At 44.4% G+C, this 24631-nt stretch overlaps 1 protein-coding gene across 1 annotated transcript in view; it reads left to right on the top strand.

The window, feature by feature from the left end:
* LRP1 (LDL receptor related protein 1) overlaps nt 1-24631 on the top strand; it is a 392141-nt gene that overhangs the window by 294502 nt on the left and 73008 nt on the right. Inside the window, exons 30-42 of the mRNA XM_042447614.1 lie at nt 8063-8290; nt 9557-9731; nt 11194-11288; nt 12898-13047; nt 14201-14344; nt 15384-15509; nt 16880-17011; nt 17222-17356; nt 17492-17621; nt 19064-19190; nt 20514-20665; nt 22176-22300; nt 22465-22836. Of these exons, the coding sequence (XP_042303548.1) occupies nt 8063-8290; nt 9557-9731; nt 11194-11288; nt 12898-13047; nt 14201-14344; nt 15384-15509; nt 16880-17011; nt 17222-17356; nt 17492-17621; nt 19064-19190; nt 20514-20665; nt 22176-22300; nt 22465-22836 (2091 nt within the window). The remainder of the gene's footprint in view (nt 1-8062; nt 8291-9556; nt 9732-11193; nt 11289-12897; nt 13048-14200; nt 14345-15383; nt 15510-16879; nt 17012-17221; nt 17357-17491; nt 17622-19063; nt 19191-20513; nt 20666-22175; nt 22301-22464; nt 22837-24631) is intronic.

The following is a 24631-nucleotide window of genomic DNA, read 5'->3' as shown; positions in this document are numbered from 1 at the left end:
CAGGACTATGGGTTCGAGCCGTTCCGAAAGACTCTTTCAATGTTATTCGGAACCGAGAAAGGGCTTGCCGGTGTCGCCCCAGAGACTCTCGAAATGGGTGGCCAGCACCATCCGCCTTTGTTATGAACTGTCGGGGAAATCGGTACCGGCCAAGGTCCGCTCGCACGCGACCAGGGCGGTTGCAGCGTCCTCTGCCTTTCTGGCTGGCATTCCTTTAGATTATGTTTGCAAGGCTGCGGTTTGGTCCCAGCCATTGACCTTTATAAAGCATTATAGGCTGGACACTAGGGCAATTCGGGACGCAGCCTTTGGGAGGGCTGTCTTGGTTTCTGGGTTGCATTGATGACTTGTCTTGTGTGCTGTGCCTTTGAATTGGTCTATAATGTGCTCACTTGTGTTCGCCTTCAGGGAGAGTGGTTTTGCATAACCTTACAAATTCTCCTCAGGTTCTGCAGAGTGTTATTCACTGTAACCGTGGTTTATGCTTGCGCAATGCCTTTGGGCTTGGTCGTGCGTGACCTTACATGCCCTCCGTATGCCTTAAAAATTATGTCTGCATTGAGTGTTGTGCAAAGAACAGGACTGACTCTTTATGGTTCACGGTTTATTGTTATAATAAATTTACCTTGGTTTACCATAGCTTGGGTTTCAGGACACTCCCTCCGCCGTTTATCTAAGCTTGTCAGTCTAAACCCATTTGTATGATTCGCAGAGACCACGAAGAAGAAGGACAGGTTACTCACCTGTAACGGTATTTCTTCGAGTGGTCATCTGCGAATTCATACAAATCCCGCCCATCCTCCCCTCGGTGTCCTGCTCACTTTGGCTCTGTCTTACATCGCCTACTTGGCGGGAAAAAAATTTGGAACTGGAGAAAAAGAGCGGGAACCGGGGCTTTATAGGAGGGGGGCGGGGTTACCGCCAAAAAGTTTCTATATGTTGCAAAGTGTACTTTGCCCAGTGATTCTAGAAGTATCCGAACACCACTGCGCAGGCGCAGTGAAACCCATTTGTATGAATTCGCAGATGACCACTCGAAGAAATACCGTTACAGGTGAGTAACCTGTCCTTATCTTGGGTTATGCATGTCTCTGCTCTTGTTATTCCCATGTCCTCTGCACTGCAGACAGGTATGAGTTCCAGCTTCATTCTGAGCATAAGCTCCACAGGTCTAGACTCTGAAGGATCAGATGTCATGGGGAATCCTGATTAGCTAAAAAAAAAAATGAGTTTCTTCTTCGTGGTCTCTGCGAATCACACAAATGGGTTATTCTGCGCCTGCGCAGCAATGCTCGGAAACTTCTGGAATCTCTGGGCAGAATGTAAAGTAACTTTCTGCAACTTTTTGGCGGTAACTCCGCCCATCCCTATATAAAGCCCCTAGCGGCCCACTCTCTCTCAGTTCCTTCATTCCGCCACGCAAAGCAGCTTGAGGAACTTCTCAGCTTTGACTTTTATTCACGGATTGAATCTCTGGACTCTTGACCATCGGCTATTCCTACTGACCACTCTAACGGACTTCCCTATTATTCCAACGGTTTGAAACGACACTGTACGGATTGACTCGGACCGGTAAACGACTACGCTTTGATTCTCCCCCTTCGGACCCTTCCCAATGGCGTCCTTCAAGAGGTGCTCCAACTGTGGGGTCAAGATCCCCATCTTGGATGGACGTGACAAGTGTATCCTGTGTCTGGGGGAGACACACATCCCGGGGGCTTGCATCCACTGCAAGGCCATGACGTCCCAGGCCTTGAAGAACCGGGACCAGAAGCTTCCCTGTAGAAGCCTTTCAGCCCACCACCTCTTCGGGGGAACCAGCTTCCCAAGCCCCCTCGTCCGCCTCCCATGTGGACAAGCCGGACAAGGCCAAGGCCTCAAAGAGGAGGCATGGAGATAAGCAGAAATCCTCCAGAGAGGATGAGGACAAAAGACATGCTGACAAGCAAAAGTCCTCCAAGGACGGCGAGGGGTCCAGACGAACTAGGTCGGCCTCCCCAGTATCGAAGATCAGACGTAAAGGGCCACCTAGTACGGTCTCCGTTCCTCCCCCGGACCGTGGGACCACGGCTACTCCAACTCCGAGGCCTGTTTCGACTGTGGCTCCACCTCCGCTGGAACCGAGGATTCTGGTCGCACCTCACCTCTCCATCCCGGACGAGAGCCTCCAGATAGTCACGCTGGACCCGAGCTCCGAATCTGAGGGTGAGATCCCAGACTCGGATCCCCCTCCTTCTCCCTCCAGGCGAGGGTCTCGACAGACGTCCCAACAAAGGTCTCGCTCACCTCTCCGCCTCCCCCACGCCGACCCCGGTCTCCACCACGTAAGGATAGGGCTGCTCTGGGTACCAAGGCAGACAAAGCTCTAGATCGGGATCTTGAAGATCGGGACCTCTTTGACGTCTACCCAGACTTGGTGTATGATCCCCAGTCGGGCCAGTACCTCCTCCCAGTGGATGCCTCTCATTTACGCAGACGGCTCCCGGACCCAACCAGGATTAGGCCACGATCTCCTGTCCCCAGAGACACCACTCACAAGTCGGATGACATCTTCCAGAGACAGCCATCATCTGACAGGAAACCTTCTCCGCCGACCCGACAGCCTAGCAGGTCGCCTTCCAAATCTCGGTCCCGCTCTCGTTCTCTGTCCCGCTCGCCGTCACCATTTCCCAAGGATGACCAGTCGTTTGCCTTTGGACAGCCGGATGCCCCATCCCCCTCCGATGATGTCAGGTCTTTTGCGGATAGGGTCATCCGTATGGCGGATGCGCTGAAACTAGAGGTTTCTCATTCAGAGGACGATGCTCTCGACCCTGTTGAGAGACGGATCCATGGCTGCGCCCCTGCTCCTCCGTCCCTGACCTTCCTTCTTTCCTTGGAGAAGATTGCTAAAAGGTCTTGGGACACTCCAGCCACTATCGCCTCTACCTCGAGGAAGATTGAGAACCTCTACAGGGTCACCCCATCGGGACCCTCATGGCTCTTCAACCATCCCAAGCCCAACTCGGCCATCGTGGAGGGGTCACAGACTTCCTTCACTCCCCGCCAAGCATTTTCTCCAGCTGACAAGGAAGGGAAAAAGATTGACGGCCTCGCCAAAAAGTTTTATGCATCTGCCACCTTGGACATCAAAATTGCCAACTATCTGGGCCTCGATTACCTGGGCCTCGATTACCTCTGACACTTGGGTCCTAGATATTGTGTCTTGGGTCCTAGATATTGTCCGACGAGGTTATGCCCTTGAGGTTATGCCCTTGAGTTTTTAGAGCTCCCTCCCACCGGAGCCTTTAATTCCACCCTACCCTCGAACACCCTTCTTGACGAAGTGCGCTCCCTCCTAGACAAAGGCGCTATCGAACCCGTGGATCCGGCTCGGGCCCGATACTGCTTCTTCTCCAGATACTTTACCGTCCCAAAGAGGGACTCTGGCCTTAGACCTATCCTGGACTTACGCGAGTTGAACTCTTTCATTGTTTACAAACGCTTTAGAATGGTAACTCTCGCCTCTATTCTGCCGTTGTTACAGAAGGACTCCTGGTTCATCACTTTAGATTTAAAGGACGCTTGTTTTCATATATCCATCAGAGAAAGCCATCGCCGGTTCCTCACCTTTGCCATCGGTACCGACATCTTCCAGTACAAGGTCTTGCCGTTCGGCCTTTCCACGGCCCCGAGGGTCTTCACAAAGTGTATGGCCCCGGTCGTGGCTTATCTGCGTCAGAAGAGGATAACTGTTTTTCCTTACCTGGACGACTGGCTCTTCACCGCTCCATCCCGGGATGCACTCCTACGGGACGTTCAATTTGCACTATCCCTGCTGGAGGCACTTGGACTACAAGTCAACCTTCAAAAGTCCCATCTCCAACCCACAAGGAGACTGGACTTTATCAGGATGACACTGGACTCCAGGGTGATGAAAGCCTTCCTTCCCCTCTCCAGACATGACGCACTGGTCTCCTTTCTAAAGGACTGCCTTTCCCGGAGAAGAGTTCGAGCCCATACAGTCCAAGTGGCCATGGGTCACCTGGCTTCTACAACATTTATCACCCCTTGGGCCAGACTGCGCTTCAGACCTCTACAGTCGTGGTTCCTGTCCGTCTTCGATCCCGTGCACGACTCACCAACGAGGCTGCTTACCATCCCGAGGACAGTTCAGAGATCTTTGCTCTGGTGGCTCGAACCCGACAACGTCTGCGTGGGCATGTTCTTCGTGCCCCCACAGCCGCAAATCAAGCCTCTCTGCTAGGATGGGGCGCTCATGTCATGGATCTCTCCATCAAAGACAAGTGGTCACTGACAGAGGCCTTGCTCCACATAAATGCCTTGGAAATGCTTGCGGTAGAGAAAGCCCTCAAGGCCTTTTCCTGCCTACTACTGTTGCTTACAGACAATACCACCACAATGTACTACCTCAACAAGCAGGGAGGCACAAGGTCAAAGACGCTTCTGGACATCACCCTCCGCATCTGGGATTGGTGTATTACTCACAACATCCTTCTACAGTGCATCCACCTGCCAGGCGATCAGAACGACCAGGCAGATCAACTGAGCAGGTCCCCCAAGACTTGCCACGAATGGAGGCTCCATCCAGAGATGGCTTCAGAGTTATTCCTCCAATGGGGCATGCCAGTGCTGGACCTCTTTGCATCCCCTCAGAGCGCCCAGGTCCCAGCATTTTGCTCTCGGGTCCGAGCACCCGACCCTGAAGGGGACGCCTTCCAACTCTGCTGGAGCCAGGGGCTGCTCTACGCTTTCCCTCCATTTCCCCTAGTGACGAAGGTGTTATCAAAAATCATGACCGACCAATCAGATGTCATTCTGGTTACCCCATGGTGGCCAAGACAACCGTGGTTCGCCCCCCCCTTCTACAACTCTCCAAAGGACGCTATCTCCGAATCGAGTACCGTCCTGACCTCCTCTCCCTGCACAACGGGCTGATTCTCCATCCCGACATGGACTCTGTCCCATTGGCAGCGTGGAGGATACAGTTTTGACCTCCCTCCCATCTGAGGTTCAGGACGTCATACTGGCAGCTCAGAAGCCATCCACGCACAGGGCCTATAGCTATAAATGGTCCAAATTCTTGACTTTCCTTGATCACAGGAAGATCACACCATCTCAAGTGTCAGTTCCCACCATTCTTGACTTTTTGATGTCCTTAGCCAATTCTGGCTTAGCCCTCAGTTCTATCAAGGGCTATTTGTCGGCCATCTCCTCCCGGTATACGTTTGGAGATAGGCCGTCTCTGTTCCGGAATCCCTTGGTTAAAAAGTTCCTAAGGGGATTCAATAATTTACATCCACCCTCTTCGTTTTCTAGCCCGGCTTGGAGATTGGACTTGGTGCTCTCTAAGCTTACATCGAAGCCCTTCGAGCCCATGGCCACCATAGACCTCAGACTGCTTACATGGAAAACAGCCTTCTTGGTGGCCATAACATCCGCTCGTCGGGCTGGAGAACTATGTGCCCTGCGGGCTGACCAGCCCTACCTTCGCTTTCATAGGTACAAGGTGGTTCTCCGGACTGATATCACCTTCCTACCTAAGGTGGTGTCAGCCTTCCATCTAAACCAGGACATTGTACTTCCCACTTTGGCTCCGAACCCGACCACAGATGAGGAGCGTCGCATTCATTCCCTGGACGTAAGAAGAGCCCTGGCCTTCTATCTGGACAGATCTTGAGGCTTTCAAATAGGCTCTTTGTCTGCTACTCAGAGACAAAAAAGGGGATGCCAGTCTCCCCACAGAGATTTTCGAAGTGGGTCACTAGCACTATCCATCTTTGTTATGAACTTGCTGGTGTTCCCGCTCCGGCACGGGTTCGAGCCCATGCAACTCGGGCGGTAGCTGCATCTTCTGCCTTTTTGTTGGGAATTCCTCTGGAGGATGTTTGCAGGGCTGCTACCTGGTCCCAGCCTTTAACTTTCATCAGACATTACAGGCTGGATTCTAGGGACAGGCAACGCGCAGCCTTTGGGAGGGCAGTATTGATCTCTGGCTTGCATTGAATCCACAAACTTTATGGTATGGTTATGCTGTTTATTAGCGTTAATAAAATCGAATGTTACAATGCTTGGACACTCCCTCCTCCTTGACTTAAGCTTGCCAGTCTAACCCATTTGTGTGATTCGCAGAGACCACAAAGAAGAAGGACAGGTTGCTCACCTGTAACTGTGTTTCTTCGAGTGGTCATCTGCGAATTCACACAAATCCCGCCCATCCATCCCCTCAGTGTCCCGCTCATATTTTTGCTGACGTTGCCGTCTAGCTGTGGCGGCTCATTCGGAACTGAGAGAGAGCGGGCCGCTAGGGGCTTTATATAGGGATGGGCGGAGTTACCGCCAAAAAGTTGCAGAAAGTTACTTTACATTCTGCCCAGAGATTCCAGAAGTTTCCAAGCATTGCTGCGCAGGTGCAGAACAACCCATTTGTGTGAATTTGCAGATGACCACTCGAAGAAACACAGTTACAGGTGAGCAACCTATCCTTCCATTCTCTCCCTTCCAGTTGTGCAAGAGGAGGAGAGGGGAGGATCACTAGAACATGAGGCTTATTCATCTAATACTAACCTAGTGCTTTCCAGACATGTCAGACTACAACTCCTATCATCCTTGTTTGCCATGCTATCATGGGAGGGTGATGGATTGGAGAAAGAGCTGCTAAACTATAATTTAGAATTGCTGGCTTTAAGAACTAGGAACTTCTTAGACTAAAGGTGCAATGTAGGAGTGCCTGTGGGACAGTTTTTGCTCCCACTTCAGGCCTTACCACCCCCTGCCAAGATGCGGCCAGAATCCCTTTTGAATGCCACTCCTCTCTCCCCTTATATCCTTGTAAAAGTAATGGAGGAGCATGTACAATTTCAAGGTACTTGCTTGCTTATTTATTTATTTATTTATTTATTCGGTGCGCTTGCATTCCAAGGTAAATTCCAGAAAGCACAACTCACCTCTCCATGCAAGTTACATTAAATTACGATTCTTGGCTTTCATTAGGATAGGGATGGGCAACTGCAAAAGTTTCTGCGGTGTTCCCCACCTCCTCCAGTCAAATGCACCATTGTGACCATTAGTGACATCATGCCACTTACAGCTTTGTCTTCAGTTCCTCTTCCACCAATTTTTAAACTCTTAATTTTTGTGTCTGTTTGATGGTCATCTAGGAGTCAGGCTGTGTGGGCATAAAACTGCTACATTCTGCAGTAGTTTTTCACTGTTTTGGGATGAAATAATATTTTTAATCCCAATAATATTTTTTTAAAATTGTGGCGGGTAACTGGGGACTTCAAGCGTCTCACAGATAGAGCTTCAAAACAATGTTCTGGGAGCTGCAAGCAGTCTGTGGGCTACAGTAGCCCCACTATTGCATTATCCTTTGAGAGGTTATCAGACAAAATAGCAATTACTTATCTATTGTTTCATGTTTATAATCCAGTTAAAATGATATGGAATCAAAATGTAATTAAAACATTCAGAAACCATTTTCCATTACAAGGTAATCCCTATGGAAAGCTGGAATGCATTAAAATGAAATACAAGAAATGGTCCTAAAAATATGTCTCTCTTGTTGGTTCTTACAAGTACAGTGTAGGTGGAAGGGAATCATGGGACAGATTGTTTTTGCACCTCTAACTGAGGAATGCTGTGATGTGTCAGAAAGCCTTTCAAGTTCCTTTTTTCCCCTGACACTGTACAGATATACTTAGGACATACCATATGCTACAAATATAAATTAGTTTCCTGCCTGTTGTACTGCTATGGCTTCGCAACCAAGGAAACATGGGAACCATAGGTCTTTGAGGAGGTCATCGTGTTTTAAAGAAAGATAATGCCTGTGCAAAAACTACAGTACCCAAGAGTCTTTGGGGGACACAGAAGTTAAACTAGATTGAAACCAGTTTCAGCCTATGAAATGTGAGGTGCACACCCACTTTGCATTTATCTTGTGGTTGCTTGGGACAGTTAGCCATATTTGACAGATAACTAGCTTAGGAGCTTGTAGTCTGCTGACCTCAAATGGAATAAATTCTTATCATGTGTACTTGACTTTTGTCTCCTTCTCCAGAGTTTAAGAAGTTCTTGCTCTATGCCCGCCAAATGGAAATCCGAGGGGTTGACATTGACAACCCATATTACAACTACATCAACTCCTTCACTGTGCCTGACATTGACAATGTCACTGTGGTTGACTATGATGCTATGGAGCAGAGGATCTATTGGTCAGATGTGCGCACTCAAACCATCAAGCGGGCGTTCATCAATGGAACAGGCGTAGAAACGGTTGTCTCTGCAGGTACTCCTTTGTCTCCCTCTGTCGTCTCTTCCTCTTAACTTTTCCACACTTTATACTGTATTTTGACATGGCTCTGTTTTTATGTGAATAGCTGTTGTTGTTGTGCCTTCCATTTGTTTTCAACTTCGCTTCCGAGCTCAATATAAGGTGTTGGTTATTACCTATAAAGCCCTAAATGGCTTGGGCCCAGGATACCTAAAGGACCGCCTCTCCCCGTACATTCCGCCTCGCACCCTCAGAACATCTGGGCAGCAATTACTGAAGGTGCCTGGGGCTAGGTTAACCTCCACCATGCGGAGGACATTTTCCACGGCTGCCCCAGCCCTTTGGAATATGCTGCCCATTGAGCTCCGCTCATCCACCACCCTGGCCCAATTCAGGAAGGACTTAAAAACCTTCCTGTTTCAACAGGCATTCCCCGATTAAATATCCTGTGGGCCTCCCTCCTCTTCCGTGGCCAAGAGGTTGGGCTATGGGGCTTTTTCTCCTGTTATTTTCTTGATGTATTGATGTATTTGTATGGTTTTAATTTTTTTTGTATTGATAATATGGATTGTGTGTGTTTTTAATTGGTTTGTAAGCCGCCCTGATCGTTGGAAGGACGGGGTATAAATAAAAAAATTATTTATTTATTTATTTTAACTTGTGGTGGCCCTCAGGTGAACCTACAATGGCAAGATTTGTACAGAGGAGGTTTGCCCTTGCCTTCCTCTGAGGCTGAGAAAATGTGACTTGCTCAAGGTCACCCAGTGGGTTTCATGGCCAAGTGGGGAACCATTTTATTTATTTAGTTATTTTGCTTTTATACCAAAGTTGAGGAGAGTTGTGGCCCTCCAGATATTGCTAAATCAATTGTCGCCAAACTTTGTTTCCCTAGATGTTTTGGACTTTAGCTCCCAAAATTCCTGACTTTTGGCCAAAGCAGGCTGGGGTCTCTGGGAGTTCAAGTCCAAAACACCTGGAAGACCAAAATTTGGGAACCATTGTTCTATAAGCTAGAACTAATATCTTTCTTCACTATTGGCCAGGCTGTCTGGGGCTGGTGGGTATTGGTTTCAGCAACATCTGGAAAGATGAAAGTCCCCCACCATGCTTTTATCTCTTGTGCTAAATGAAACTGAAGTTCTTTCAGCTGAATACAGTTTTGAATTATAACCTCCTCCCAGCTCTGCTATAGAAGCATCTTCCTTCTTTGTCTCTCTCTGGGCTTTACCGTTGACTTCCCTAATTTGATAGATTTCCCCCTCCCCTTGCATTGTTTTCCAGACTTACCCAATGCCCATGGCCTAGCTGTTGACTGGGTTTCAAGGAATCTTTTCTGGACAAGCTATGATGCTAACAAGAAGCAAATCAACGTGGCACGGCTAGATGGCTCATTTAAGAATGCTGTGATTCAGGGATTAGACAAACCTCATTGCCTAGTTGTACATCCTCTCAAAGGGTGAGTCTGGAAAAGCTACGCCAGTTGAGTTTGTTTTATTTTCATCTCACCCTTTTCCCAGTAGAGAACTCAAGGGGGTTTACAATGTAGATTAACACAAAATATACCTTTAACCGTTTGTAATACAATTTTTAAAAAGTTAGAGAATAGCGATAACTTTGAATGGCTGTGAGAAGGAGATAAGAAGCTTCCACTTTCCTTTTCAGTTAACCATATTTTAGCATTATATCTGGACCCTATATTGCATTTCACCTTCATTATGTTTTACTGAAATAAGCCACGTTGATAAATCATAAAAATAACTGCAGTTTTTCCTAGTAATCATGTGTTTGCTTGAATGAGAACATTGCAAAAGTTTCCCAGTGTGTAAGTTTCTTTGCATTTTTTCATGATTTTCTCAGCCCTCAACCTTCAAAATAGTGGTGGAACTAGAGCACGGTAATCAAGTATATACTATAGTTTATCTTATCTTAGAGGATACACAGTATCTGAATATTGTCTGAGAACAGAACACAGCTTCCTAACTACAAAGAAAATGATCTGTTGATATTTTTGTTTACTATAGTTGTAAGGGCCCAGAAGATTTATTTTTCAACCACAGCTACAATCCACCTGTTTTAAAAATATTTGCTGGTATGGAGTCTCCTTGGAAAGGTAGCATATTGTCACGTGTTGTCCTTCACCCCTTTAGAGGGCATGTTAAGGCTTGTGATTGAGCCCTTATTTCTTGGTGCCGTTAAGAAAAGGAAAGTTTGGATGTGGCAGCTTTACCAGGACACTGTTCTGGAATGAACTGAATGAAGCCCAGGGGGCATACCTAAGTGGATTTGCTTCACTCCTAAACCCTTTAACCAGCTTTAAAACATCAGGGAGAGCTGTTGTCTTCCTCTGCCCCCAGTCTGCATTAACCTGACCGTAATGGCAGTAATCATCTTAAAAGGGCTCAAGTAAAAAAAATTGACTGCTTTTAGTGTTACAAATCCTCTTTCTGAACAACGGGAAGAATTTGCCTGAATCTAAAGGAGGAAACCTGTGACATAAAGGAAAAGTTAATCTGAAGTGTTTGAGAACCTATAGAACTTGAGAAAGTTACTTTTTTGGAGCACAGCTCCTAGAGTTCCCTGGCCATAGGACATCCAAACTAGGGAATTATGGATGTTGTAGTTGAAATATAAATTTTCTAGGCTCTGAGAATATTGTGTGATTGTGTGTGTACATACATGGACATGCTAACTGTTTTAGGACAGATTGTTTGACAAGGGAGACCTTGTTGAGTTGTCAGGACACTAGTTCTCTGGACATAGCGCTAAAAGAAAATTCAAAGTAATGGGGTTTTTTGCATTTATGTTGAACCGTTTTCCCCCATGGAATGGAGGGGTGCATGCATTGGTGCGCTTAATCCTTACCTACCTTGCTGCAATCATTTTTCTCTTTTCTCTTTCCAATTGTCTCTATCACACAGAAAGCTCTACTGGACAGATGGGGATAACATCAGCATTGCTAATATGGATGGCAGCAACCGAAGTCTGCTCTTCACTAACCAAAAAGGACCTGTTGGTATGTAGTCAACACCATCTGCCTGTGTCCATCATTATCCTTACGCACTTGGGAAGAAGCCAGATCCTAGTTTCCCACTATTTCTCTGTATTCGGTGGAGGTATAACCCATCACTCTTGCCACTTTTATCCATGTTGCTGTTCCTCCAAATGCTACAGCTCCTGGTTCAGGCACGAGTCCAGGATTGTTTCTGATGCTTTGAATGGCCTCATGCCAGACCAATATAGCTCATTGCATCCATTGCCTGGTGCTTCTGAGAAGACTTTAATATCCTCAGACAGTTGATAATCTTATTCCATAATCATCCCTTCCTCATATTTCACCTGTAAAATACACAGTGTTGGTGGGCTACTGAATGCAATTAACTTTATTTCCATTTCCAGGGAAATGGATATAAAGTTAATTGCATTCAGTAGTAGTAAAGTATACTACAAGCAGTAGTAAAAGCATACTACAAGCAGTAGTAAAGCATACTACAAGCAGAAAGGTGTACTCATATTTAAAAAGGTTTCTTTCTTTTTTCATGAAAGAAAGGATATGCTCCTGCAGACATGAGAAACACAAAATACAGCAGTGAAATACAAAATACTTGTTTAACTTATACCCAAAAGCTTTTCTTTACATAAGACTTCAACCAATAAATCTCTTGTAGTCCTGAAGACTGAACTATCTATCTAAATTCTATAGCTGTTGTTTTCCATCTTTCCACAAGGAATTCCACAGACAGATAGATCTAGTTAGAATTTAGGCATAATTTTATTGATCATGCCTATTTATTGATAATCCGTTATCATGAGAACATCCTATAGACAGCCCATCACCATCACAGGCTGACAATATGACATGGCAGTCTGTGGTAAGCAAGAATTGCTTCCAGGTGATACAACAGAAATTAATTTTTTTTGTAGCTGAAAAAGTGTTTTGTCTGTGGGCTACTACCGTATTAGGTTTTATGCACTTAAATGTCATAAAGGCACCAGATCCTATCTTGGAAGCTAAGCAGGATCAGTGATGGTTTGTACTTAGATAGGAGGCTGCCAAGGAATACCAGGTTCTATAGGGAATATTTCAGAGGAAGGAACTGGCAAAACCACCTCTGGATATTCCTTGCCTAAGAAAACCCCGTGAAATTCATGGGTGACCATAGGTTGACAGGTAACTTGAAAGCACGTACTTTTTTTTTGCAGTGTCATGATTAGTGCTGGCATTGTATCATGGCCTAGGGTCTAGGATAAGTTGACCCTAAAATAACAGGTTGTACCAAGGGGGCTGTAACATCCGTAAAGATGAATTGTAGCATGTTTAGGTACTGGGGTGGTCAATGGATAGGATGAGACAACATGATCAACTGATTCACCTCCTTTTGTTCTGGCTGTAATGACAGCAGAGTTGTGTTGTAAAATACATCCAGGTGCACCCAGTGAACATGATGTCTAATACCTAGATGGCTCTGACCTGCGCTGCTTGGAAAGACAACTATACAGACAACAGTATTCAAGCCAATAGTGACAGAGCACAAATGCAACCACGATTTTGCCTTCACAGTCCAGAATATAACAAGCACTAATTTCATACTGCTGTACCCACTCCAATTGTTCTTTTGTTCCAGGGCTCTCCATTGATTACCAGGAAAGCAGACTCTACTGGATCAGCTCTGGCAATGGTACCATCAACAGGTGCAACTTGGATGGCAGTGGCTTGGAGGTGATAGAGACCATGAAGAACCAGTTGCGCAAGGCCACAGCATTGGCAATCATGGGTAAGAAGCAATGCCCAGGGCAGGCAGCTATCTTTACAGCTAGTCTTTTCAACAACTTTAATTGCCTTCCTCTGAAATTGAGAGTGTGTGACTTGCCTAAGGTCACCCAGTACATGGCACTTCCCTTTAGCTGTCACCTGTTTACTGATTATATTTTCTTTATACCATTTGTATGCCGTACAATTAGCAGCGTCCTCTGGGCAGTTAGCAAAGTTAAAAATTAACCACAATCCAAAGTGAAATAAATAAAAATATTAAGCCTATCAACATTCAGAGAACAGGTCTTTTTTTAAACAAAACAAAATAAAACAAAACACTGAACAGGTCTAAAAATACCCAGGGAACTATTGTTCAATAAAACATTGGTTAATAAAATCTTCACCAGATGTTGTTTTCAACAGCTGTTGTGCCCATAATGAGGGTGCCAAGTGAGACTTGAATAAAGCATTTCACAAATAGGGAGCAGGTTCTGCCAAAAGCCTTTTCATTGGGCCCCCCATGGTTTTGTCTAATCTGTTTTTTAATCCAGTGCAGTAGTGGAAGAGAGCCAGCATAGTGTAATGTTTTGAGTGTTCGTCTAGGGCATGGATGACCAGCACTCATATTTCTATTCAGACATGGAAAGTCACACTCTCTTAGCCTCAGAGAAAGGCAATGGCAAACTTCCTGTGAACAAATCCTGTGAAGAAAACCTTGTGGTAGGTTTGCCATGGGGTACCCATAAACTGAAAACAACTTGAAGGCAGATAACAACAGCATAACAGGACTAGGAAGAGTGGAAAGAGTGACCGAGGAGATTCATCTGTAACTGACTGTAAAACATCAATTAGAATAAACATAAGTTACTATCTTTGGGCCAAGCCTGTATCTGTGCTGTTGGGAAAATAACACACTTTGGCCTGAATCATGTTGCTAGCCCCAACCAGAGTAGAAGCATTGAACCAGTGGGATTTACCTAAGTGTTGACTCACTATTCAAGCATTGATTCAATGGGTCTGCTCTTGCTGAGGCTACATAAAAGTTTAAGTTCTTTGTTCATAGGAGTGCTATGAAACTCTGAGATAATTGCCCTTCCCAATGCTGTTTCTCAGCTGTTTATTCATAGGTGACTGCACATTTCAATTCCACTTGTACATTTCTCTGTCTCCCCCAGGTAATAAGTTGTGGTGGGCTGACCAAGCCTCAGAAAAAATGGGCACATGCAACAAGAAGGATGGGACAGAAGCAGTTGTGCTACGTAACAGCACCACACTAGTTATGCACATGAAGATCTATAATGAGACCATTCAGCAACATGGTGAGCTCTTGGAGGATATAGGTTATAATAGACAGGTGGCCTGTGCTTGGTACAAAGGGAGGGTGTGGAAAAACATCACTGCAAACAGGGTATTGTTTAACTCAGAATAATTTAACTCTGGTGGGATGCAGTGGTTCAAGTGGTTAAGACGCTGACTCTGTTGACTGCAAGATCGGATGTGTGCGGCCTGGATTCCACATGATGGGGTGAGCTCCCATCACTAGTCCCAGCTTCTGCCAACCTAGCAGTTCGAAAGCATGCAAATGCAAGTAGATATATAGGTACCATTCCAGTGGGAAGGTAAACAGCATTCTGTGCAATCATGCTGGCCACATGATCAAGAGTAGTCACTGACAATGCTGGCCCTTCGGCTTAGTAACGGAGATGAGCACCACCCCCTATGGTTGGACATGACTTGATAACTTTGTCAATGGGGAATACCTTTCCTTTTTACTTTTTACTTTAACTCTGAGATCAGGAAGTACAGAATCATTGGTGTAGTACCCTTAAGTTACAGGTGGTTATCATTATGTAGATGGGGTTATGTTGCCCCTGAATTAACCATGATTTGCAACAACATCTGCTGCCACGATTGTATTTCAGAACCACATCAACCGGTGGAAAATACTCAGTTTTCCTTTAAAACATGACATAAGGTTTCTATGTACATTATTTTAAAATGATGGTGTACCCTCCTCGTTATTAAAATACAGGCAGGAGGATGTGTGGTCCACAAGATATGTGATTCTCATTCTTTAAGCCCACACGGTATGGAAAAGAAAATACCAGCCTGCTAGCAGAGTCCTAGGAGGCCAGCCTTTGGAGCTTGGTGGTGACTGTACCACATGAGGCTCACTGTCCACCTTGCCTGTCCTCCTGACTCTTCCACAGAGGCAGCCTCTATTCCATACTCTGCCCATTTGATTGTGAACTGAGAGGACTATGCATGTGATAACAGAATGAAACTGAACTTGGACACTGTCTGATTCTGTGTTGGTTTCTTGATTTATTTGATTTCTTGATTTCTTGATTGATACAGGTACCAACCCTTGCAGTGTGAACAATGGTGATTGCTCACAGCTCTGCCTTCCAACTTCAGAAACAACACGCTCCTGCATGTGCACAGCTGGCTATAGCCTGAAGAGTGGGCAGCAGTCCTGTGAAGGTGAACAATTGTCTGTGGGGCAAAACTATGCAACGGTTTGCCTCATTCCTGGGGTCTTTGTTGTTCTGCATATCTGAGTGATGTGTCACAGCTTAACACCTTGACTGTCGAAAGTTCAGAGCAGTAGGGCACTTAAGCTACAAATGCTCTGATTTTGCCGTGGTTTATTTATGGCATTACACATAGATAATGTGATGACTAAACTATTCTGAATACCGTATAGGCTTGGCAGGGTACTGTGGCCAGTCCTGTATATGAAGCAGTTTTTCAGAGGGATAGCTATTATGTTGTGTTACAACAGCAACAACAGAATAACAGGTGTCACCCAGAAAAAGCCTGTGGTCTAAGCAGGATGTCCCTTCACCCTGAAATTGCAGGGGAATATATCCCTCTCCCGCACCCACATACCCTGCTTTGAACCATGAGTAGTGAAAAGTATGATAAGATACCTGGTTTTTTTTATATGACATATGTTTCTCAAGAAATACTTTATCCCAACACAATGGGGAAAAGAACTTAGATATACACTGTAAAAGAGTCAAAACGTCTGTGTGCTAGCTGAATTTAGCATTCTATTGTAAGGTTTATGGAAATAATCCTAATGTGCAAAGTGTTTTAAAAATATTAAAAGTACCATATAAATTTACAATAACATTATTTAAAATGGTATATAATATTGACACTGCCTTATGATCAGTCAGACCACTGAACCATTGCATCCCAGATTATTTGGTCAAATTGGTAGAAACTCACCAAAGCTTCATGCAGCTACCCTGCCCTCAGCTTCTTTTAGAAGTGCTTGAATCTAGGACATGAAAATCGTGGGTTCAGCTACTCACCTACAGCCATCCCTCCTTTTTGTTTATTATGAACTTACTCAATCTCAAACCGTTGATCTATCTAGCCCTGTATTGTCTATTGCAGATTTCCCCAACCTGTCCTACAACTCCCTTCATTACTGGACATAGAGCACAGTGTCTGGGGATGATTGGACTGGTAGGCCAACAGTATCATGAGGAATCTAGGTTGTAGAAAGCTGGCCAACTCTGTCCAGCAGTAACTCTCAGAGTTCTGTTTTAGAACTTTTTGTTGCCAGAAAAACTTTGATTTCGTATGCTGGGGATGGATACTAAGATCACCAGCATATAAAGCAGAGATGGGCAATGTTTGGTTTCCAGTTTCTATCAGTCCCTTCCACTACCAGCCACTTTAGCCAGTGGTGAGGGAAAGTGGGAGTAGTAGTTGACTAAGTGCTAGAAGGACTATGTGTCTGTCACTCCCAGTGTAATGCATATGTTCTGTCACTGGGTTTTGTCCCCTCCTATGTGGTTGTGCTCACACTCAGTGACTATGTATTTTTCTCTGCGCAGGTGTTGGCTCTTTCCTCCTGTACTCAGTGCACGAGGGTATCCGAGGCATTCCATTGGATCCCAATGACAAGTCTGATGCCCTGGTCCCAGTCTCTGGGACTTCATTAGCTGTTGGCATTGATTTCCATGCTGGTAGGTGACAAACACATGGAATTGGTTATAATCCCCTTGGACCTTTCAGAGGGAAAGGAATAGAAGGATAGCTCCCTGGGGATGGGGCAAATGGATGATTTATAAAAATTATGTATGTTGCTTGTTGCTGGAGAGGGACTATTGTCTTCCTCTCACATTTACATAGCATCACTCTAAGCCTTCCCCCTACTTTTTCTTTTCTTCTTTCAGCTAATGATACCATCTATTGGGTGGACATGGGCCTGAGCACCATCAGTCGGGCCAAACGGGACCAGACATGGCGAGAAGATGTAGTGACCAATGGGATTGGCCGGGTGGAAGGAATTGCAGTAGACTGGATTGCAGGTACAGTCAGAGGTGGAACTGCAGCTGTTCAGAAGTGGAACTGGAGAATTAGAGTGGAAGGGATGCCAGTGCCTTGCAGAGACAGGAGAAGGGGAACATGACTAAATAATCAATTGTGCTCATCTTTCCCTTCAGGAAACATCTATTGGACAGACCAGGGTTTTGATGTCATTGAAGTGGCCAGGCTCAATGGTTCCTTCCGCCATGTAGTGATCTCACAGGGACTGGACAAGCCACGTGCCATCACTGTACACCCTGAGAAAGGGTAAGATTCAGCTGTGTAGGGTGGGGCTTCAAAACTACAGAAAAAAGGGGCCAAAACAGGAGCCATCTATTCTCTGTGAAGCTATTGGTGGCTTGTGTAATGGAGCTGTGGAAAGACAAGCACCCAGAATATTGTTATCAGATACTGCAGCGATGTTTACGTTCATTTAGTCTGTTGCAGGATCCAAAGGGAGGGTGTAGTCACTACTCAGGTCTTACCTGAGCTTCCTTCTGTAGACCATGGCTTGAATCTAGTTATGACTCCCACCTAGAATAAATTCACAGATTTAGTTGCAGTGTGATAAATCAGCACTTATTTAAATCCTGTTTTTGCAATGGCCTGGGACTAGCAATTGAATTTTTTAGGTACATGTTTCTTCTGGTGTGTACCTTCAGGGTTCAGTGATGTAAAATAGGTGGAGGAAACTGAATTGATTCTGGAGACTAGGTTGATTCCAGACCAGTCCGGAGGGCCAGATGACATCGGTGAAGACATATCCATAGAAATACACACACATATACAATACTGTGTGGTCCATTTTGCCTTTCTCCAAGCAGATTGAGACATTAATCTCCACACCTCTGTGCATACAGAAAAACATTCAGCTAGTTCTTGAGGGAATAGACTAGACAGTGGTGAAGTCACATGCTGACATTGCCCACTCCTCATCATCTTGACTGGGATGACAGGTGGAGGACAATAGGACTTGGACAGCACCTAGAGGAGTCATTTAATCTGAGTCCTGAGGTAGCTAAATTCCTCCAGAGGCTTCTCTAACTGATGAAGGCTAGGGAGTGTGACAAAGCAAACTCACCCTCAAGAACTCCTAAGCTGATTTCATTCCCCTTCCACTTTCCTTATTTACAGTGCTAACTGGACTGCAGTTTTGTGGTCATGGTTCACTGGCTGTCCCACTGCCTATCCTTCTGAGGGGGCAAAGTTTGAGGAAATGGCCCACCTTGTTTGCCCATGCCCCATAGGCTCCTCGTTCCTCTTCAAAAATGCCAAGAAATCAGCTGATCATCACAGGGTCTTTGCACTCCCTATCCTAGCCACATGATGACTTTCTACTGAATGAATGTTTTCAACTGATTCCATGATGAGAACTTTGCAGTTTGAAATGGTACAAAGCAATATGAAAGTTCAGTTGGCATTGTTTGGTGTGTGACAGCCCATTCCTATTGCTTGAGACTGTGCTCATGAAGCCACAAACATGAAAAAGCACTGAAATATAGTGCCAGCACCAAAGAGGTCAGAGTTCAGATTTCCATGCATTGATTACACTCATTGGGTGACACTGGGCCAGAACTGTTCTTCAGCATAAGCCACCTTTCAGGCTTATTGTGGGGATAGCAGGATAAAAAGGTAAATAATGATGATAGCATGCAGGCTGAAGAGTTTGGCTAAAGATGTGATCCACTGGCCTTTCTCATTTCCTTCAGATATCTTTTTTGGACAGAGTGGGGCCAGTACCCTCGGATCGAACGTTCCCGACTGGATGGGACAGAACGTGTGGTCCTTGTCAATGTCAGCATCAGTTGGCCCAATGGCATCTCGGTTGACTATGAGGTACGGCGCAGAGGTGGGAAGTGATAGAAATAGCAAGGGGTGGAGGGCAGAAGCACATGTGAACCAAAAAGGTACAGCTTGAAAGTACACCAGTGCAGATTCCATGCTGCACAGGTACTTTATTTATTTTATGCCTACCCAAGAATGGTTCATGTTTCATTGCATCCCTAAAAATGGCAGCAAAAATACAAGTCTGGGGACAGAGCTGTGTAACTGTCCTTTGTTCTGGTGGAAAGGGTTTCTGTCCAACTTCCTTCCACAAGATCCTGCTTTTGGCTGTTATAACTATGTGAACATGGAGAGAAATGAACTGTGAGGTCAAATAGTGTGAGGTACTGCCCAGTGGAAGTACTGCAGAAGAATCCCATATTCCAGGAAATGTACTTTAAATAGCTTTTCCATGATCTCCATGGACTCACACTTAACTGGCTTCTGAGATACTAAGTTAAAGAGTACTCAACAGCTCTAGTAGGGCAGACAGCAGCTCTCAATGGATTTATGGCAGTAAAATAAGGAAACAGGTAAAAAAGAGATACCTGATCGCTGTGTATGTGAGTGTGTGTTTTGTTATTTGTTTATTACAGTATTTATGTCCCGTCCTTTATAATGGGGTCCCAGGGCAACATACAATAGAACAATTTAAAACACTTCTAGATTAAACCATAAATTATTTAAACAAGTCACTAGCATATTAAATGAGACAGAAGTTAAAACAGGTTTAAAAGTTATGTATACGTACTTTTTGAAGTAATCATTCCCTATTTGAAGAAAGTAAAGCCCAGAAAGGCTTTAATAAAATGCCATATTTTAATGCTGGGAAAAAACTAATATTGGTGCCAGCTAGACTTTCAGGGGGTCTGTCCTCATCATCACCTTGAATTTAATCTAGAAGCAAATTGGCAGCCAGTGCTGCTCATTTAAGATGGGTGTGATATGTTGTCTGTATGATATTCCTGTCAGCAGTCTTTCTGCTGTCTTTTGCACTAGCTGTAGTTCCTGAGTCATCTTCAAACGCAGCACCATATAGAGTCCATTGCAGTGATCTAATGAGAAAGTATCCAGCAAATGGAGTACTGTGGCTTACTCCTGTCCAGAAAAAATAGAACTGGCACACCAGTCAGAGCTGGTCTTAAGCACTCAGATGTGTAGTTATTATATGGGTTCTCTACCTCAGGAGTTAGACACTCTCTCATTCTTCTGCTGGGGTACAATTTGAATTTGTGCTTTGGATCCTGAGGTATATTACCTAAAGATAGCATGTCACCTTGAACTCCTTCTCACTGTCTCATGCACTTTCTCTCTTTGCACTCTCTCTCTCTTTAGGAGGGGAAGCTTTACTGGTGTGATGCCCGGACAGATAAGATAGAACGCATAGACCTGGAAACTGGTGACAAAAGGGAGGTGGTCCTGAACAATAACAACATGGACATGTTTTCTGTATCAGTCTTTGAAGATTACATCTACTGGAGTGACAGGTCTGTATCCTATGTTTCCAGCCAAGAGCAAGCGGCTATAATAGAGAAATACTAAGATAATGCTTGAAAAGGCTTTGCAGTCACTGTTTTGCTTATTCCTTTTCCTCCCACGCTAAGTTATGCTCATCCTGGCTGGATAGTCCGTGTTCTTAATTGAGTCCTATTTACATATGCAAATATTATGTTTGTTATTGTGTGCCTTCAAGTCATTTCCAACTTATGGTGACCCTAAAGTGAATTTATCATGGGAATTTTTTTTGGCACAATTTGTTCAGAGGAGTTTTGCCATATCCCTCCCCTGAGGCTGAGAGCATGTGGCTCATCCAAGGCTGCCCAGTGAGTTTCATGGCCGAGCTGGGAATTGAATCCAGGTCTCCAGAGTTGTAGTCCTACACTCAAACCACTATGCCACTCTTACATACATACATACATACATAAACAAATATATTTTATATCTTTTGAAAGCACCACATCCATGAATTCTCATGTGCTTAATTCTGAAAATTTTTTGCTTGTTATGGATGCACATGTATCTAATTCTAGATGTTTTAATCAAGCAACAAATGTGATCTTGGAAAATCTGTAACACAAATAGCAACTTTGTTGAGCCTAGAAATCAGTTTTATTCCTTCTAGGACCTATCATGGTGCTGTAGCTCCCTGACTGTCCCATTAAAATTAATGCTACTGAATTTTGACAATTGTCAGATTTAAATGCTTGCTTTAAATCTGGCAGCGCACTGCTGCAAGTGATTTACATCAAGCAAAATGGTTGGTTTACATAGTATTCAGCAGCACAGATGTTGGCGCTGAATTTCAGTGATGTGGCTTTTGAGGGTGCCTTGGGTGGCATAATAACAGTCTTGTAATCTCACGCATCTTACATATCACTCATTTATTTTCTACAATAATAAATAAGACTATGTGTGTGACTGACCATTGGAGCCATAGCTCAAGGATTATGAGCTGCAACTTGGCTTGTATACTGAGAATCCCCCATGGTCTGTACCTGGTAATTATTGAGGGTTTAAAAAAAAATTAAACTTTTTTGAAGGATGCATTATTATCTTTGATCACTTGGTGGCATATTTCTCTAACTATCACATAACTGTGCAGTTGAGATAATTTCATATCATGTAGGAACAGTATAAGGAACACAGGGAGAGGGCTATCCCTCTTCTCTGTTTTGGGACAGCCCCCACTCACAAGAGGGAAGTGGGCAGACCTCTCTCACAAAGGTTTGTCAGGGGGAGGCACTATCTGAAGATTGCAGTTTATCACACTAGGACTTCTTATCTGTGTGAAGCTGGAAACTTTGGCTGCTCCATAATACACGAGTATGAAATAACATAAGTGTTTGAACATCCAGACGATTAAGAGGGAATGCCTATGAAAAGTGTTATTCCTCGGTGTCATAGATTATTGTTTCCTGATTGTGCTTAGCCCTGTAGCATCTACTAGTGCTCTGCAGAATGTGACACACTTACACAATTAACTGTGTCTCTTTTTAGGACTCATGCAAATGGATCCATTAAGAGAGGCAGCAAGGACAATGCTTCAGAAATTGTGCCTCTGCGCACAGGAATTGGGGTGCAGCTGAAGGACATCAAGGTCTTCAACAGAGCCAGGCAGAAGGGTAAGTGAAGAGGGATCAGCCTGCACACCAGAGATAGAGATGCAATTTGCTGTCTGAGATAAAGGCTTCTTTCCACCTGTGGTTAGACTAGCCATACTCATAGAAGTAGGCAGTAAATTAATGTAATGCTAATGAGTCTCACTCCACCTGCATTCCTTGTCCAGGTACCAATGTTTGTGCTCAGAACAATGGTGGATGTCAACAATTGTGCCTGTACCGAGGAGGAGGCCAACGGACATGCGCATGTGCACATGGCATGCTCGCTGAGGATAGTGTGAGTTGTCGTGACTACGATGGATACCTACTCTACTCAGAACGAACCATTCTCAAGAGTATCCACTTGTCAGATGAGAACAACCTAAATGCACCCATACAGCCTTTTGAAGATAGTGAGCACATGAAAAATGTCATTGCCTTGGCCTTTGACTATCGCCACGGCAGCAAGGGCAGCAACCGCATCTTTTATAGTGATATTCATTTTGGCAACATCCAGCAAATCAACGATGATGGATCTGGACGCAGAACCATAGTCGAGAGTGAGTACTTTGGATGCCTTCTCTCCTGATTCTTTCTTCTTAAACTAATCTGCTCTGGGCAATGTGTGAAAGATAATACCCAATTTCATAGGCTCTGTTGGGTGTAGTTTTCGTCCAGGTTCTATCCACAAAATGCTGCACTTAGTTGTTATAGCTCTCTTTAGGAAGAGATTGGTTTGACTACCAAGAGAGAATGGTAACTGTTCATTAGGGAAGAGAATCTCCAAGGCTTAAGATATTAGGACAACAGTGGAAATGGCCATAGCTTGAAAAATTTACTTGTTTGGCTTGCAACTACCAGAATTTTTCATTCAGCAGGTTTATTTGCTCTGGGATTCTGGAAGTTCTAGTCCAAAAATGCAGGTTTTCTAAGCTCTAGAAAGGACTTCAAAGCACTGTTGACTGGGTATGGAAAGAAGCATGAGGTTCACTAGTATGTTTGGCTGCTTTTATACCATTGATTTGGTAAAAGTGCATGTACAAGACATACACAGATGTGAATATTTAGCATTAAAAATCCTTGTTTAAAGATGGTGGTATTTGTTTGCTGTTTGCTCCAGCCATGGCATAAGTTTTTACTTCCCTTCCTCATTCTCCTGTTGTTGGAAAATCCTGATGAGAATATTACACCAAATAAAAATGTTCACAGTTCAAGACTTATTCTATGCCAAATACATATGTATGGTGATTTTTCACAGGAAGCAACATTTTCTTGATAGGAAACAACATCTTCTGCACAAAAAATAATAGAAATAATATTCTGTCTTTCCAACAACCATTAACAGAGTCACATCATTCAGGCAATTCCATTAGATGTTATAAGGTTTCTAATGCACATGTGCACAATTCACAATGGTATGTCTGTAGCACTTCTGGACTTAAGAGAACAGTTTGTTTCATGGACATAGTGTATGGATGGGAAGAAGCAGACTCACACTAAAAGCTGTGAGCTGTAAAATGTAGAGTTGAATCTTCTTGGCCCACTACTTTTCTAAGGAACCTGAAAGACTATGGCCTAAATCTGATTGTTAATCGCACATAGACATATTGAGTCCATTGAAACTTGATAAATCTATGGATATGCTATCTGCTTTGGTCAGTTCCACTGAGTCAGTACGTCTGTTCTAGTTAGAACTATCCATTGGATTTAGGCTCATTAGTACAATGCAAGTGTTTGTGTCCCACTGCTTCCCAAGCCTGCTTGTTAGATGACTTTTTAAAAAAAAATTAATGATATGGTAGAAATATTTGATTAACAGGCTTATTTTCCATATGCACATTCAGATTTTCCTTGGTTTTCTAAATGTGGATGTTTAATCCCAATCCAAAATAGACTTCCCTTTCTGTGCCTTATTTCATTCTTGATGGGGCTTGGGAAGGGGAATATGAGTCACACCCTTTCCTATGTTCAAATCTCACTAAAAGTAGAAAATGTAACATTAAGGATGTCACAGCAGATACGAGATTGATGCTTTTTTGCATGTCCTAAAAAGCAGTGTCATGGCTCAGTTATCTTCTTCCCTGACCCAGTCACTGTGGTGTTGGAGCAGGGTACCTGTTCCTGTGCCATCATACAGTGCCTGAAGACCTTTTCTCCAGCCACTGCCAGATTTCTCCCTGTCATTCACAGACTTCCCTTAAAGAGCTAATACTGTATAGACAAAACTCATTTTTTTCTGTAGCATGACAACTTTGTATGTGTGCCTTCCTTCACCACACCAGAAAATTGGGCACTACTTGAAATAATGTTCAACACGTTCTCCTTCAGGCATCTGCATGGCAGGTGGCAGTAGTG

Source organism: Sceloporus undulatus, chromosome 2 (assembly GCF_019175285.1).
Source record: "Sceloporus undulatus isolate JIND9_A2432 ecotype Alabama chromosome 2, SceUnd_v1.1, whole genome shotgun sequence".
Classification (NCBI taxonomy): Eukaryota; Metazoa; Chordata; class Lepidosauria; order Squamata; family Phrynosomatidae; genus Sceloporus; species Sceloporus undulatus.
Note: the sequence above shows the minus strand (reverse complement) of the source record. Positions and strands in the feature narration are given on the sequence as shown.